Consider the following 15,000-nt stretch of genomic DNA (forward strand, 5'->3'; position numbering starts at 1 on the left):
TCTCTCTCTCTCTCTCTCTCTCTCTCTCTCTCTCTCTCTCTCTCTCTCTCTCTCTCTCTCTCTCTCTCTCTCTCTCTCTCTCTCTCTCTCTCTCTCTCTCTCTCTCTCTCTCTCTCTCTCTCTCTCTCTCTCTCTCTCTCTCTCTCTTTGTGTGTGTGTGTCAGTGCTGGTGAGGAGTGTGTGTGGGATCTCCGTGACGGCTCCTGCAGAGCTCAGCGGTGTCAGAGGATCCTCCATCACCCTCTCCTGCTCCTTCAGCTCCTCCAGTCGGGTCACCAGCCTGATGTCCGTCGACTGGAGCTTCCAGCCCCAGAGCGGAGGTCCTGCCAAACTGGTGAGTTATTCAGTGGGCTGCTCCAGCGTAGGCAGATCAGTATTATAGTTTATAGAATTAAATAAGACCTCATTCATTAATGTTATTTGTATATTTAGTTGAATAACTCTGATCATAATGTTAGTGTCCCCAACTGAGCAAGCCAAGCCAAAGGCGACCAAAGGAACCCAAACTCCATCAGGGCTCCATCTTGTGGACGTTTGGAGAATTGTGTCATGTCACGATAAAGACGTATTGACGTCGGGGGCTGTTGCTATAATTGTAAAAAACAGAAATAACACAATAAATAAATAAATATCGGTTCTATATATCAGTTATCGGCACATAAACACGCAAATAATCGGTATCGGTTATAAAAGATCATAATGAGTTGATGTAATTTCCTGAAATGCTCCTCTTCCAGAGGCACTGATCTCGGTGTGCATTGACTGCAGTGTGTGTTGTGTTCCTCTGCAGTTCTTCCACTTCTCGTCTCAGGCGTACCCCCCAGATGAGGATTATTTCAGGGGCCGTGTGCGGTGGTTGGGCAGCCCGTCCCGCGGAGACGCCTCCATCCAGCTGCTCAACGCCTCGCTGACCGATAACGGCACGTACATCTGTGCGGTCCGAAACCCTCCAGACTTCCAGGGAGAGCCAGCCCATACCGTCCTCAGGGTCACGCCGCAGAGTGAGAACACACACACACACACACACACACCGATCAGGCATAACATTATGAATAACACTGATCACCTGTTAGTGGGTGGGATATATTAGGCAGCAAGTGAACATTTCCTCCTCAGAGTTGATGTGTGTGAAGCAGGAGAAATGGGCAAGCGTAAGGATTAGAGCGAGTTTGGCCAGATTGTGACGGCTAGACGACTGGGTCAGAGCATCTCCAAAACTGCAGCTCTTGTGGGCTGTTCCCGGTCTGCAGTGGTCAGTATCTATCAAAAGTGCTCCAAGGAAGGACCAGTGGAGAACCGGCCACAGGGTCATGGGCGGCCAAGGCTCATTGATGACCGTGGGGAGCGAAGGCTGGCCCGTGGGGTCCGATCAAACAGACGAGCTACTGGAGCTCAAACTGCTCCAGAAGTTAAGGCTGGTTCTGATAGAAAGGTGTCCGATGGATGGCCGGGGGTGTGTGTGTGTGTGTGGCTTACCTGGGAACACATGGCCCCAGGATGCACTATGGGAAGAAGGCGAGCCGGCGGAGGCAGTGTGATGCTTTGGCCAATGTTCTGCTGGGAAACCTTGGGTCCGCCATCCATGTGGATATTACTTTGACACGCTCCACCTACCTAATCATTGCTGAGACCATGTTCAGCCTTTGATGGGAACGGTATTCTGGTGGCTGTGGCTCTTCCAGCAGGATAATGCTCCTGACACAAAGCACAAATGCTTCAGGAATGGTTTGAGGAGCACAACAACCAGTTTGAGGCGTCGACTCGGCCTCCAGATTCCCCAGATCTCAATCCAATCGAGCATCTGTGGGATGAGCCGAACAAGTCTGATTCATCCCACTTTACAACTTAGAGGACTTAAAGGGTCTGCTACTAACATCTTGGTGCCAGATCACACAGCACACCGTCTAGTGGAGTCCATCAGAGACAGGTCAGCTAGCACAATATTAGGAAGGTGCTCATAATATTATGCCTGATCAGTGTACATTCAATCAAAAGCGTCTTGCATTGCATTCAGCGTTTGATCAGTTCTTGGTTTCTCTGGGAGTCGAACCCATGATGTACCTCAGGTCGTCCTAATGAGTGTGTCTGTCTGTGTGTGTGTGTCTGTGTGTGTTTCTCGCAGGAACCTCGCTGGCCTTCACAGATGTGGGAGTGTTGCTGGTGTTTGTTCTGGTCCCGTCTGGAGTCGTCACGCTGCTCCTGCTGGGCCGGATGCTCTGTCCGTGCTCCCAAAGTTCGGCTCGGAGCCATCACTCGCCCATCGAGCTGCTCGCCCGGTGAGAAACCAGTGTGTGAAGCCAGTGTGTGAAGCCAGTGAGAGAAGCCAGTGAGAGAAGCCAGTGTGTGAAGCCAGTGAGAGAAGCCAGTGCGTGAAGCCAGTGCGAGAAGCCAGTGCGAGAAGCCAGTGCGAGAAGCCAGTGCGTGAAGCCAGTGCGAGAAGCCAGTGCGAGAAGCCAGTGCGAGAAGCCAGTGCGAGAAGCCAGTGCGTGAAGCCAGTGCGTGAAGCCAGTGCGAGAGGCCAGTGCGTGAAGCCAGTGCGAGAGGCCAGTGCGTGAAGCCAGTGCGTGAAGCCAGTGCGAGAGGCCAGTGCGTGAAGCCAGTGCGTGAAGCCAGTGCATGAAGCCAGTGAGAGAGGCCAGTGAGAGAAGCCAGTGAGTGAAGCCAGTGAGTGAAGCCAGTGCGTGAAGCCAGTGAGAGAGGCCAGTGAGAGAAGCCAGTGAGTGAAGCCAGTGCGAGAGGCCAGTGCGAGAAGCCAGTGCGAGAAGCCAGTGCGAGAAGCCAGTGAGAGAGGCCAGTGCGAGAGGCCAGTGAGAGAAGCCGGTGCGAGAGGCCGGTGCGTGAGGCCGGTGCGAGAGGCCAGTGCGAGAGGCCAGTGCGAGAGGCCAGTGCGAGAGGCCAGTGCGAGAGGCCAGTGAGTGAGGCCAGTGAGTGAGGCCAGTGCGAGAGGCCAGTGCGAGAGGCCAGTGCGAGAGGCCAGTGCGAGAGGCCAGTGAGTGAAGCCAGTGAGAGAGGCCAGTGAGAGAGGCCAGTGCGTGAGGCCAGTGCGTGAGGCCAGTGAGAGAGGCCAGTGAGAGAAGCCAGTGCGAGAGGCCAGTGAGAGAAGCCAGTGCGAGAGGCCAGTGAGAGAGGCCAGTGAGAGAGGCCAGTGAGAGAGGCCAGTGAGAGAAGCCAGTGAGAGAAGCCAGTGAGTGAAGCCAGTGCGAGAGGCCAGTGAGAGAAGCCAGTGCGAGAAGCCAGTGAGAGAGGCCAGTGAGAGAAGCCAGTGAGAGAGGCCAGTGAGAGAGGCCAGTGCGTGAAGCCAGTGCGAGAAGCCAGTGCGAGAAGCCAGTGCGAGAAGCCAGTGAGAGAAGCCAGTGAGTGAAGCCAGTGAGAGAGGCCAGTGCGAGAGGCCAGTGAGTGAAGCCAGTGAGTGAAGCCAGTGAGTGAAGCCAGTGAGAGAAGCCAGTGAGTGAAGCCAGTGCGAGAGGCCAGTGAGAGAGGCCAGTGCGAGAAGCCAGTGCGTGAAGCCAGTGAGAGAGGCCAGTGCGAGAGGCCAGTGCGTGAGGCCAGTGCGAGAGGCCAGTGCGAGAGGCCAGTGCGAGAGGCCAGTGCGAGAGGCCAGTGCGAGAGGCCAGTGAGAGAGGCCAGTGCGTGAGGCCAGTGAGAGAAGCCAGTGCGTGAGGCCAGTGAGTGAAGCCAGTGAGTGAAGCCAGTGAGAGAGGCCAGTGAGAGAGGCCAGTGAGAGAAGCCAGTGAGTGAAGCCAGTGCGTGAAGCCAGTGCGTGAAGCCAGTGCGTGAAGCCAGTGAGAGAAGCCAGTGCGAGAGGCCAGTGCGAGAGGCCAGTGAGTGAAGCCAGTGAGAGAGGCCAGTGCGTGAGGCCAGTGAGAGAGGCCAGTGCGTGAAGCCAGTGCGTGAAGCCAGTGAGAGAGGCCAGTGAGAGGCCAGTGCGAGAGGCCAGTGCGAGAGGCCGGTGCGAGAGGCCGGTGAGAGAGGCCGGTGCGTGAGGCCGGTGCGTGAGGCCGGTGCGTGAGGCCGGTGCGTGAGGCCGGTGCGTGAGGCCGGTGCGTGAGGCCGGTGCGTGAGGCCGGTGCGTGAGGCCGGTGCGTGAGGCCGGTGCGTGAGGCCGGTGCGTGAGGCCGGTGCGTGAGGCCGGTGCGTGAGGCCGGTGCGAGAGGCCGGTGCGAGAGGCCGGTGAGTGAAGCCAGTGCGAGAGGCCGGTGAGAGAGGCCAGTGCGTGAGGCCGGTGCGAGAGGCCAGTGAGTGAAGCCAGTGCGAGAGGCCGGTGAGAGAGGCCAGTGCGTGAGGCCGGTGCGAGAGGCCAGTGAGTGAAGCCAGTGCGAGAGGCCGGTGAGAGAGGCCAGTGAGAGAGGCCGGTGCGAGAGGCCAGTGAGTGAAGCCAGTGCGAGAGGCCGGTGAGAGAGGCCAGTGAGAGAGGCCGGTGCGAGAGGCCAGTGAGTGAAGCCAGTGCGAGAGGCCGGTGAGAGAGGCCAGTGCGTGAGGCCGGTGCGAGAGGCCAGTGAGTGAAGCCAGTGAGAGAGGCCGGTGCGAGAGGCCGGTGAGTGAAGCCAGTGCGAGAGGCCGGTGCGTGAGGCCGGTGCGTGAGGCCAGTGCGTGAGGCCGGTGCGAGAGGCCAGTGAGTGAAGCCAGTGAGAGAGGCCGGTGCGAGAGGCCGGTGAGTGAAGCCAGTGCGAGAGGCCGGTGAGAGAGGCCAGTGCGTGAGGCCGGTGCGAGAGGCCAGTGAGTGAAGCCAGTGAGAGAGGCCGGTGCGAGAGGCCAGTGAGTGAAGCCAGTGAGAGAGGCCAGTGCGAGAAGCTCACTGGCTTTAGATGAGTGTGTGACGAGTGTGTGTCTCTTGACAGTGAGGAGTATTCATACGGCCAGACGGAACAGAAGCCCTTTGTGTCCTGCTGTTACTTTAAGGTAAGTGTGTGTGTGCAATGGGTAGGTGTAGGGGCTGTGTGTGTGTGTGTGTGTGTGTGTGTGTGTGTGTGTGTGTGTGTGTGTGTGTGTGTGTGTGTGTGTGTGTGTGTGTGTGTGTGTGTGTGTGTAAATCCTAAATTGTTTTGACTCTATCTGTATTGACTGTGGTGTGTGTGTTTCAGGGCTCTGAATATGACGACGACGACTACAACGACTACATGCATGAGAAACAGCACGAACACACTTACGCCGAATCACAGTGTTAGACGAACTCCTTCAGTGTGTGAGAGTGTGTGAGTGTATGTGAGAGGTAGTGTGTGTGAGAGGGAGTGTGTGTGAGAGGGAGTGTGTGTGAGAGGGACTGTGTGTGAGAGGGAGTGTGTGTGTGTGTGTGTGTGTGAGACTGTATGTGAGTGTGTGTGTGTGGTTCTTGCATGGCTAAAGTTTGATAAACCCAGATGTCATTGCCTGTTTGAGTGGCTGATTGTGGTTATTTATGACACAAACGATGGACTGTTACTGTAATCTGTTAATTAAAGGAAAAGCTTCGACATCAGTGAAGCCACCGTCGGTCACATGACAGATTCGGGTGATCTGATTGGCTGATTCTATTCAACCCCATTAAGACATTTGTACAGATGCTATTTTGTTTAGATAAATATGAAATATTAACAATTTTTTTAAGAACTAATTATTTTTGATATTTCACATACAGCATTAGCACTTCTAAAGTTTCATTACTGACGCTGTTTGATTAAAGCTTTCAGCTAATGCTGAAATATGCTAATCTCAGCTATAATGTCTCTAAATGCTGTGTTCGCCGACGCTTAAGGTCAAGTGTGCTACAGCAAATGTATAGAAAATATAATTAAATGACATTTAAATGAAATCAATCTGAATGTGATCTCCTTAATCTCCAGAAACGATGGTTTATTAACAGATTTGAGCTCTAAGCAGGCCTGTACACACACAGCCGACTCACCTGAACCCTTCCCATTGGACGATGAATCCCTCTTTCCTTATTTTCCTTCCCAGATTTCCTCTTTTTCCATTCTTATCCAAATGGCCTTTTTCCTTCCTATCACTCTCTCCTAAACTGGATGATGCTCATCCCACCGGATTATTCCCAACAACATCATATCTTCACAGGTGTGGATATCCTTCTATCTTCCCTATTATCTGTTTCAAATCACCAATTAGTGGACTAATAAGCTTCATTACTGGAGTAAAAGTACACAACTTTGTTTATGTGAATCCTCCACTAAATGAGCATTTGGACATCCGTCTTCTTCCATTTTGCTCTAAACTATAAATCAGTGTTTAATAAATGCTGTGAAATCATTGAACTTCACGAGACTCTACAAGAGTGATTCCTGAAAGGCTTTCTGCAAAAACCCAAACACCTTTTAAAGAAGAAAAAAATCATCACTGACTTTCAAAGCTGCGACAGAAACGACTTTCCACTTCGAGGACCTTGATAGAAATGTAGTGGAGTAAAGAGGACGATATTTGTCTTTCAGATGGAGTGAAGTTAAAGTCAGAAGATTACAGAAAGAATAATACTCCAGTAAAGCACAGAGACTCAAACAGTGAACTTAAGTAAATGAGCTGAGTGACTGTCCACAGAATCTAGCCCATAATCCATCCCGCATCCTTTCATTCCCCGAATTCTCCATCAGTTTTAGTCACTACAGTGAAATCGTTTGTACTGCATTTATCTCACGATAATTCACCTCACATTCGACATGCCTTTTCCTGTTTTTTCTCTTCTCACTATTACTTCATTCACATTAGAGGGTGACAGGGAAGTGGATTTTCAAACCTCTCCCGTCCCACTACCACAAAAAAACTTTTGACTCACAATTACGAGTTGTAAAGTCAGAATTCTGTGATTTAATTGCGCGTTAACTCATGACAATAGTGTGATTAATCGTGAGCTAACCCACGACAATCATGTGATTAATCGTGAGCTGACCCACGAGAATTGTGATTAATCGTGAGCTAACCCACGACAATCATGTGATTAATCGTGAGCTGACCCACGAGAATTGTGATTAATTGTGAGCTAACCCACGACAATCGTGTGATTAATCGTGAGTTAACCCACGACAATCGTGTGATTAATTGTGAGTTAACCCAAGAAAATCGTGTGATTAATCGTGAGCTAACCCACGACAATCGTGTGATTAATCGCGAGTAAAACCCACAACAATCATGTGAGTAATCGTGAGCCAACCCACGAAAATAATGTGATTAATCGCAAGTAAACCCACAACAATCATGTGATTAATCGTGAGTCAACCCACGACAATCATGTGATTAATCGTGAGCTGACCCACGAGAATTGTGATTAATTGTGAGCTAACCCACGACAATCGTGTGATTAATCGTGAGTTAACCCACGACAATCGCGTGATTAATCGTGAGTTAACCCACGACAATCGTGTGATTAATCGTGAGCTAACCCACGACAATCATGATTAATTGTGAGTTAACCCACTTCAATTGTGATTAATTGTGAGTTAACCCAAGAAAATCGTGTGATTAATCGTGAGCTAACCCACGACAACCGTGTGATTAATCGCGAGTAAAACCCACAACAATCATGCGATTAATCGTGAGTCAACCCACGACAATCATGTGATTAATTGTAAGTTAACCCACGACAAGCATGTGATTAATCGTGAGTTAACCCACAACAATCATGTGATCAATTGTAAGTTAACCCACGACAATCATGATTAATTGTAAGTTATCCCATGACAATCATGTGATTAATCGTGAGTTAACCCACAACAATCATGTGATTAATCGTGAGCTAACCCACGGCAATCATGATTAATTGTGAGCTAACCCACGACAATCGTGATTAATTGTAAGTTAACCCATGACAAGCATGTGATTAATCGTGAGTTAACCCACAACAATCTTGTGATTAATCGTGAGCTAACCTACGGCAATCATGATTAATTGTAAGTTAACCCCCGACAATCATGATTAATTGTAAGTTAACCCATGACAATCATGTGATTAATCGTGAGTTAACCCACAACAATCACGTGATTAATCGTGAGCTAACCCACGGCAATCATGATTAATCGTGAGCTAACCCACGTCAATCGTGATTAATTGTAAGTTAACCCATGACAAGCATGTGATTAATCGTGAGTTAACCCACAACAATCATGTGATTAATCGTGAGTTAACCCACAACAATCATGTGATTAATCGTGAGCTAACCCACGGCAATCATGATTAATTGTGAGCTAACCCACGTCAATCGTGATTAATTGTAAGTTAACCCATGACAATCATGTGATTAATCGTGAGTTAACCCACAACAATCATGTGATTAATCGTGAGTTAACCCACGACAATCGTGATTAATTGTAAGTTAACCCACAACAATCATGTGATTAATCGTGAGCTAACCCACGACAATCATGATTAATTGTGAGCTAACCCACGACAATCATGATTAATTGTGAGTTAACCCACTTCAATTGTGATTAATTGTGAGTTAACCCAAGAAAATCGTGTGATTAATCGTGAGCTAGCCCACGACAATCGTGTGATTAATCGCGAGTAAAACCCACAACAATCATGCGATTAATCGTGAGTCAACCCACGACAATCATGTGATTAATTGTAAGTTAACCCACGACAAGCATGTGATTAATCGTGAGTTAACCCACAACAATCATGTGATCAATTGTAAGTTAACCCACGACAATCATGATTAATTGTAAGTTATCCCATGACAATCATGTGATTAATCGTGAGTTAACCCACAACAATCATGTGATTAATCGTGAGCTAACCCACGGCAATCATGATTAATTGTGAGCTAACCCACGACAATCGTGATTAATTGTAAGTTAACCCATGACAAGCATGTGATTAATCGTGAGTTAACCCACAACAATCTTGTGATTAATCGTGAGCTAACCTACGGCAATCATGATTAATTGTAAGTTAACCCCCGACAATCATGATTAATTGTAAGTTAACCCATGACAATCATGTGATTAATCGTGAGTTAACCCACAACAATCATGTGATTAATCGTGAGCTAACCCACGGCAATCATGATTAATCGTGAGCTAACCCACGTCAATCGTGATTAATTGTAAGTTAACCCATGACAATCATGTGATTAATCGTGAGTTAACCCACAACAATCATGTGATTAATCGTGAGTTAACCCACAACAATCATGTGATTAATCGTGAGCTAACCCACGGCAATCATGATTAATTGTGAGCTAACCCACGTCAATCGTGATTAATTGTAAGTTAACCCATGACAATCATGTGATTAATCGTGAGTTAACCCACAACAATCATGTGATTAATCGTGAGTTAACCCACGACAATCGTGATTAATTGTAAGTTAACCCACAACAATCATGTGATTAATCGTGAGTTAACCCACGGCAATCGTGATCAATTGTAAGTTAACCCACGACAAGCATGTGATTAATCGTGAGTTAACCCACAACAATCATGTGATTAATCGTGAGCTAACCCACGGCAATCATGATTAATTGTGAGCTAACCCACGTCAATCGTGATTAATTGTAAGTTAACCCATGACAATCATGTGATTAATCGTGAGTTAACCCACAACAATCATGTGATTAATCGTGAGTTAACCCACGACAATCGTGATTAATTGTAAGTTAACCCACAACAATCATGTGATTAATCGTGAGTTAACCCACGGCAATCGTGATCAATTGTAAGTTAACCCACGACAATCATGATTAATTGTAAGTTAACCCATGACAATCATGCGATTAATCGTGAGTTAACCCACAACAATCATGTGATTAATCGTGAGTTAACCCACGACAATCATGTGATTAATCGTGAGTTAACCCACGACAATCGTGATTAATTGTAAGTTAACCCACAACAATCATGTGATTAATCGCGAGTTAACCCACGACAATCATGTGATTAATCGTGAGTTAACCCACGACAATCATGTGATTAATCGCGAGTTAACCCACGACAATCATGTGATTAATCGTGAGTTAACCCACGACAATCATGTGATTAATCGTGAGTTAACCCACGACAATCGTGATTAATTGTAAGTTAACCCACGACAATCATGTGATTAATCGCGAGTTAACCCACGACAATCATGTGATTAATCGCGAGTTAACCCACAACAATCATGTGATTAATCGTGAGTTAACCCACGACAATCGTGATTAATTGTAAGTTAACCCACAACAATCATGTGATTAATCGCGAGTTAACCCACGACAATCGTGATTAATTGTAAGTCAACCCACGACAAGCATGTGATTAATCGTGAGTTAACCCACAACAATCATGTGATTAATCGTGAGTTAACCCACAACAATCATGTGATTAATCGTGAGTTAACCCACGACAATCGTGATTAATTGTAAGTTAACCCATAGCAATCATGTGATTAATCGTGAGTTAGCCCAAGACAATTATGTGATTAATCGTGAGTTAACCCACAACAATCGTGATTAATTGTAAGTTAACCCACGACAATCATGCGATTAATCGCGAGTTTGCCCAAGACAATCATGTGATTAATCGCGAGCTAACCCACAACAATCATGTGATTAATCGTGAGCTAACCCACAACAGTCATGTGATTAATCGAGAGCTAACCCACAACAATCATGTGATTAATCGTGAGTTAACCCACAACAATCATGTGATTAATCGCGAGCTAACCCACAACAATCATGTGATTAATCGTGAGCTAACCCACAACAATCATGTGATTAATCGTGAGTTAACCCACAACAATCATGTGATTAATCGTGAGTTAACCCACAACAATCATGTGATTAATCGTGAGCTAACCCACAACAATTGTGATCAATCGTGAGCTAACCCACAACAATCATCTGATCAATTGTGAGCTAACCCACAACAATCATGTGATTAATCGTGAGTAAAACCCACAACAATCATGTGATCAATCGTGAGCTAACCCACAACAATCATGTGATCAATTGTGAGCTAACCCACAACAATCATGTGATTAATCGTGAGTTAACCCACGACAATCATGTGATTAATCGTGAGCTAACCCCTCGACAATCGTGATTAATTGTAAGTTAACCCACGACAATCATGTGATTAATCGCGAGTAAACCCACAACAATCATGCGATTTATCGTGAGTTAGCCCAGGACAATCATGTGATTAATCGCGAGTTAGCCCAAGACAATCATGTGATTAATCGTGAGCTAACCCACGACAATCGTGATTAATTGCGAGTTAACCCACGACAATCATGTGATTAATCGTCAGCTAACCCATGACAATCGTGATCAATTGCGAGTTAACCCACGACAATTCAATGTCGTTAATCACGATTCAATATTTTAATCGATTGGCCGCCTTAGCTAAAACCAGTTATTATTATTATTAAAAGCTGCCTAAAATTCTCTAAAAAAGTGTTGTGATTTGTCCCGCTTCCCATCCGATTGCGTGGAGTGTGGGGTTTATGGCCACCAGGGGGCGCTGGAATCCAGACATGCTTCTTCAGTGCCATCAAAACCTTCCTGTGGTCCTTCATTTAGCAGATGTGGAGATCTTTTGGATCTGTCTTGATATTATTTTATTAATATTTCTCTTCTGTTCACATGATTATGATAATGATCAAATGGTTTTATGTTGATTGGCTTCGTCTCTCTGTTTATGTGATCAGTTTATTATTGGTTGTCATGCATCTCAAGCCATTTTTCTTTATAATATCAGTGCAATATTAATCTGTGGATGTAAAAGGAGTTTTGACGCTTTGCCTGATATCGTAGAGCCTAGTGCGAGTCACACCTCTCTAATGCATCCAACACGAGTGTGTGTGTGTGTGTGTTAGTCATCCGCTCTGGATGTCGCTCTGGCCTGTTGCCATGGAGACGGTGCATAAGCGGAGATACGGGATTCAGCAGTGTCCATGGGGTCCTGTGAACACACACACACACTAGATGGATGGAGTTTCACCATCAGCTGGAGTCAGAGGATGCCGTTTCCGTGTGGTTGCCGTGGCAACAGTTGCCGGCCTGATCGGGGGTGGAGGTGCAGTCGTTTTCGGGCGCCTGATACAGACTGAAGGCATCACACACACACACACACACACACACATATATACACACACACACACAAGATCCGAATCAGCAAAATGCAAATGCTGTTAAGTCTCAGAGGACGGCGGTTGTCATGAGAAACGCATCATCGCTTTGCAGGAAGTGTGTATTACTGGATGTAATATTGATGTCATCATGATGTCATGAAGTCGATGCTGTGACTCGTCTCTGCAATCCGGCAGGTGCAGCTTCCAGAACATTAATCTGTGCTCATTTACTGATGACACACACACACACACACACACACACACACACACACACACACACACACACACACACTGGACCCTGATGTAAGTCGGTCATACAGGTTTGGAGGGACATTTTCCCGTAATTTTCCAACATGCCATGAACAACCGGTTCTCAAGATGACCTTTCGTTGTGGTGCGATGACCTTTGACCTCGAATCCCAGTTTTAGGGAACGATCAGATAAACGGACATCAGGATTGATTTCTCCCGATATAATTGAGGACTTTCCCACTGTTAAGCCCCTTTCACACTGCAGGTCGGACCCGTAATATTCCCGGAGCATTGCCGGGTCGCCTTATGTGTGAAAGCACCACGTCCCGGGATTGATTACCGAACTGAACCCGGGTCGGGGACCGAGTAACATTGCGGGGTTCGACCCGGAACGAGCGCTGTGTGAACAACTCGACCCGGGGCCGTTACGGGTTGTGTGTGAGCGCACATATTACGGTATTTCGCTGTCAGTGTGAATGGACCAAATCTAGCGGCCCGGGAACAAATTATCTGTGTATTTGCCGGAATCGCTGTGGGAAAGGGGCTATACACACACACACACACACACACACATTTACACTACCCCTAAACCTACCCATCACACACACACATTTACACTACCCCTAAACGTACCCTTCACACACACACACTCATGCGCAGAGCTGGACAGTCCCTCAGCTCATTTACTGAAGTCCACTGTTTGAGTCTCTGTGCTTTACTGGAGTATTATTTTTTCTGTAATCTTCTGACTTTAACTTCACTCCATCTGAAAGACAAATATCGTCCTCTTTACTCCACTACATTTCTATCAAGGTCCTCGAAGTGGAAAGTCGTTTCTGTCGCAGCTTTGAAAGTCAGTGATGATTTTTTTTCTTCTTTTAAAGGTGTTTGGGTTTTTGCAGAAAGCCTTTCAGGAATCACTCTTGTAGAGTCTCGTGAAGTTCAATGATTTCACAGCATTTATTAAACACTGATTTATAGGTCTTTCTTCTCCTTCTTAGCTGTCTGGATCTGGTGCCAGATGACATTTGTGTGCTCCAGACATCCTGAGAATCCATGTTTCAGTTTAAAAAAAAATCAAGATTAGTTTAGTTGGCATACACTTGGTGCATGTCTTATAAAATATTAAAAATGTAAACGTCTGGGAGAAAGAGAAGTGGAACAGTGTGAGAATATCAGATGTGTATCAGTGTATTGGATCCGTGCATTCGGCCTTAAAGTGACAGCAGCTTTGTAACTTTTCTACAAGTATTTAAATGAGTTTAAGTTAGTCGTCTGCTAGTGTGTCAGATGGAGCGTCACTGACTGGCTTAAACCATGATGGCATAATGTGCATTTATACAACTATAATACAATAATGCGGCGACATAAAGAAGGACATTTACTTTTGATACTGAAGAACTTCTGAAAACAAATACTTCTGTACTTTTACTGCAATAATGATTATTAGTCCACTAATTGGTGATTTGAAACAGATAATAGGGAAGATAGAAGGATATCCACAAAGATGGCAATATCCGAAATCCTTGTGGGGAGATTTTTTGGTCCCCATGAGGAAAACATCTTATAAATCACACAGGAGGAGTTTTTTTTGAGAAAGTAAAAATGCAGAATGTTTCCTGTGATGGGTAGGTATAGCGTGTGTGTGTGTGCGTGTGTGTGTGTGACCCTGAGATGTGTGGATGGAGAAAATCCCGCCGGATCCACGCCCTGGACCGCATGGGCATCCATTCACAGCCGTTGCCATGCCAACAAGGCAGCTTTAATGTGGCTTACAATGGACACACACACACCAACACGCACACGGACACACACTCACAGGGACAGACTGAAGCTGTTCAATCATTCATATAGAGTGTGGTCAGAGCAGGGCGGGGCCGCGCGCGCGAGCCCGGGGGAGGGGGGTGTGTGAGCGCGCGCGCCGGCGTGTGTGTGTGTGTGTGTGAGGGAGGGGGTTTATAGGGTGGGATTACTCTCATTGTTGGCAGTGGCAGCGCAGACAGACAGACTGAGGCTCAACTGTGATGAGTTTAAGCATCAGAATCATCAGCTGTTGATACAGCCGGTGTGTGTGAGAGAGAGAGAGAGAGAGAGAGAGAGAGAGAGAGAGAGAGAGAGAGAGAGAGAGAGAAGAGAGAAAAGGAAGAGAAGAGCGAGACGCTGAACGGATAAAGGATGCTGTGCTGTATCAGGAGAACTAAACCGGTAAATATACCATTATTGCTATTACTGTAACCTGTCATACACACACACACACACACACACACACACACACACACACACACACACACACACACACTGTAAAGAGCAGTGTTTAATCAGGACTGTACCTGTCAGGTGTGTGTGTGTGTGTGTGTGTGTGTGTGCTTGATGCTGGTGCTGCATTATATGAGTGTAGTAGTGAAGCTGGAGTGTGTGTGTGTGTGTGTGTGTGTGTGTGTGTGTGTGTGTGTGTGATGAGTTTCAGGGTGTGGTGTGTGTGTTTGATGCTCGTGCTGATATGAGTTTATATGAGTTTAGTAGTGATGCTGGTGTGTGTGTGTGATGAGTTTCAGGGTGTGGTGTGTGTGTGTGTCTCCACATGAGTGTCTCAGAGGAATTATAATGATTTCTCTGGAGATGAAAGTTGGATGTAATTATGCTCTCAAGCGGGAATATTATTGCTTTATGGAGTGATGGATGGTTTTATGCTCTAAAGATCCGTGTGTGTGTGTGT

General features: G+C 46.7%; 3 protein-coding genes across 4 annotated transcripts in view; all 3 read left to right on the forward strand.

Annotated features, from left to right (window-relative positions):
• The window catches only part of mpzl3 (myelin protein zero-like 3), an 11,468-nt gene extending 5,702 nt beyond the window's left edge, over positions 1-5,766 (forward strand). Inside the window, exons 2-7 of one of the 2 annotated variants that reach the window (XM_067451924.1) lie at positions 165-334; positions 791-1,001; positions 2,123-2,276; positions 4,839-4,899; positions 5,082-5,178; positions 5,247-5,766. In XM_067451924.1, the coding sequence (XP_067308025.1) occupies positions 165-334; positions 791-1,001; positions 2,123-2,276; positions 4,839-4,899; positions 5,082-5,165 (680 nt within the window). In that variant the 3' untranslated portion in view covers positions 5,166-5,178; positions 5,247-5,766. Of the gene's footprint in view, positions 1-164; positions 335-790; positions 1,002-2,122; positions 2,277-4,838; positions 4,900-5,081; positions 5,211-5,246 lie in introns of those variants that run through there. The other variant, XM_067451923.1, reaches the window with a different exon arrangement.
• Positions 1-15,000, forward strand: part of lsamp (limbic system associated membrane protein) — a 509,713-nt gene that overhangs the window by 195,687 nt on the left and 299,026 nt on the right. The gene's annotated exons all lie outside the window — the stretch shown is intronic.
• The window catches only part of gap43 (growth associated protein 43), a 21,787-nt gene continuing 21,041 nt past the window's right edge, over positions 14,255-15,000 (forward strand). The window contains exon 1 of the mRNA XM_067451490.1: positions 14,255-14,489. Coding sequence (XP_067307591.1) covers positions 14,460-14,489 — 30 coding nt within the window. The 5' untranslated portion in view covers positions 14,255-14,459. The remainder of the gene's footprint in view (positions 14,490-15,000) is intronic.

Source organism: Pseudorasbora parva, chromosome 8 (assembly GCF_024679245.1).
Source record: "Pseudorasbora parva isolate DD20220531a chromosome 8, ASM2467924v1, whole genome shotgun sequence".
Lineage (NCBI taxonomy): Eukaryota > Metazoa > Chordata > Actinopteri > Cypriniformes > Gobionidae > Pseudorasbora > Pseudorasbora parva.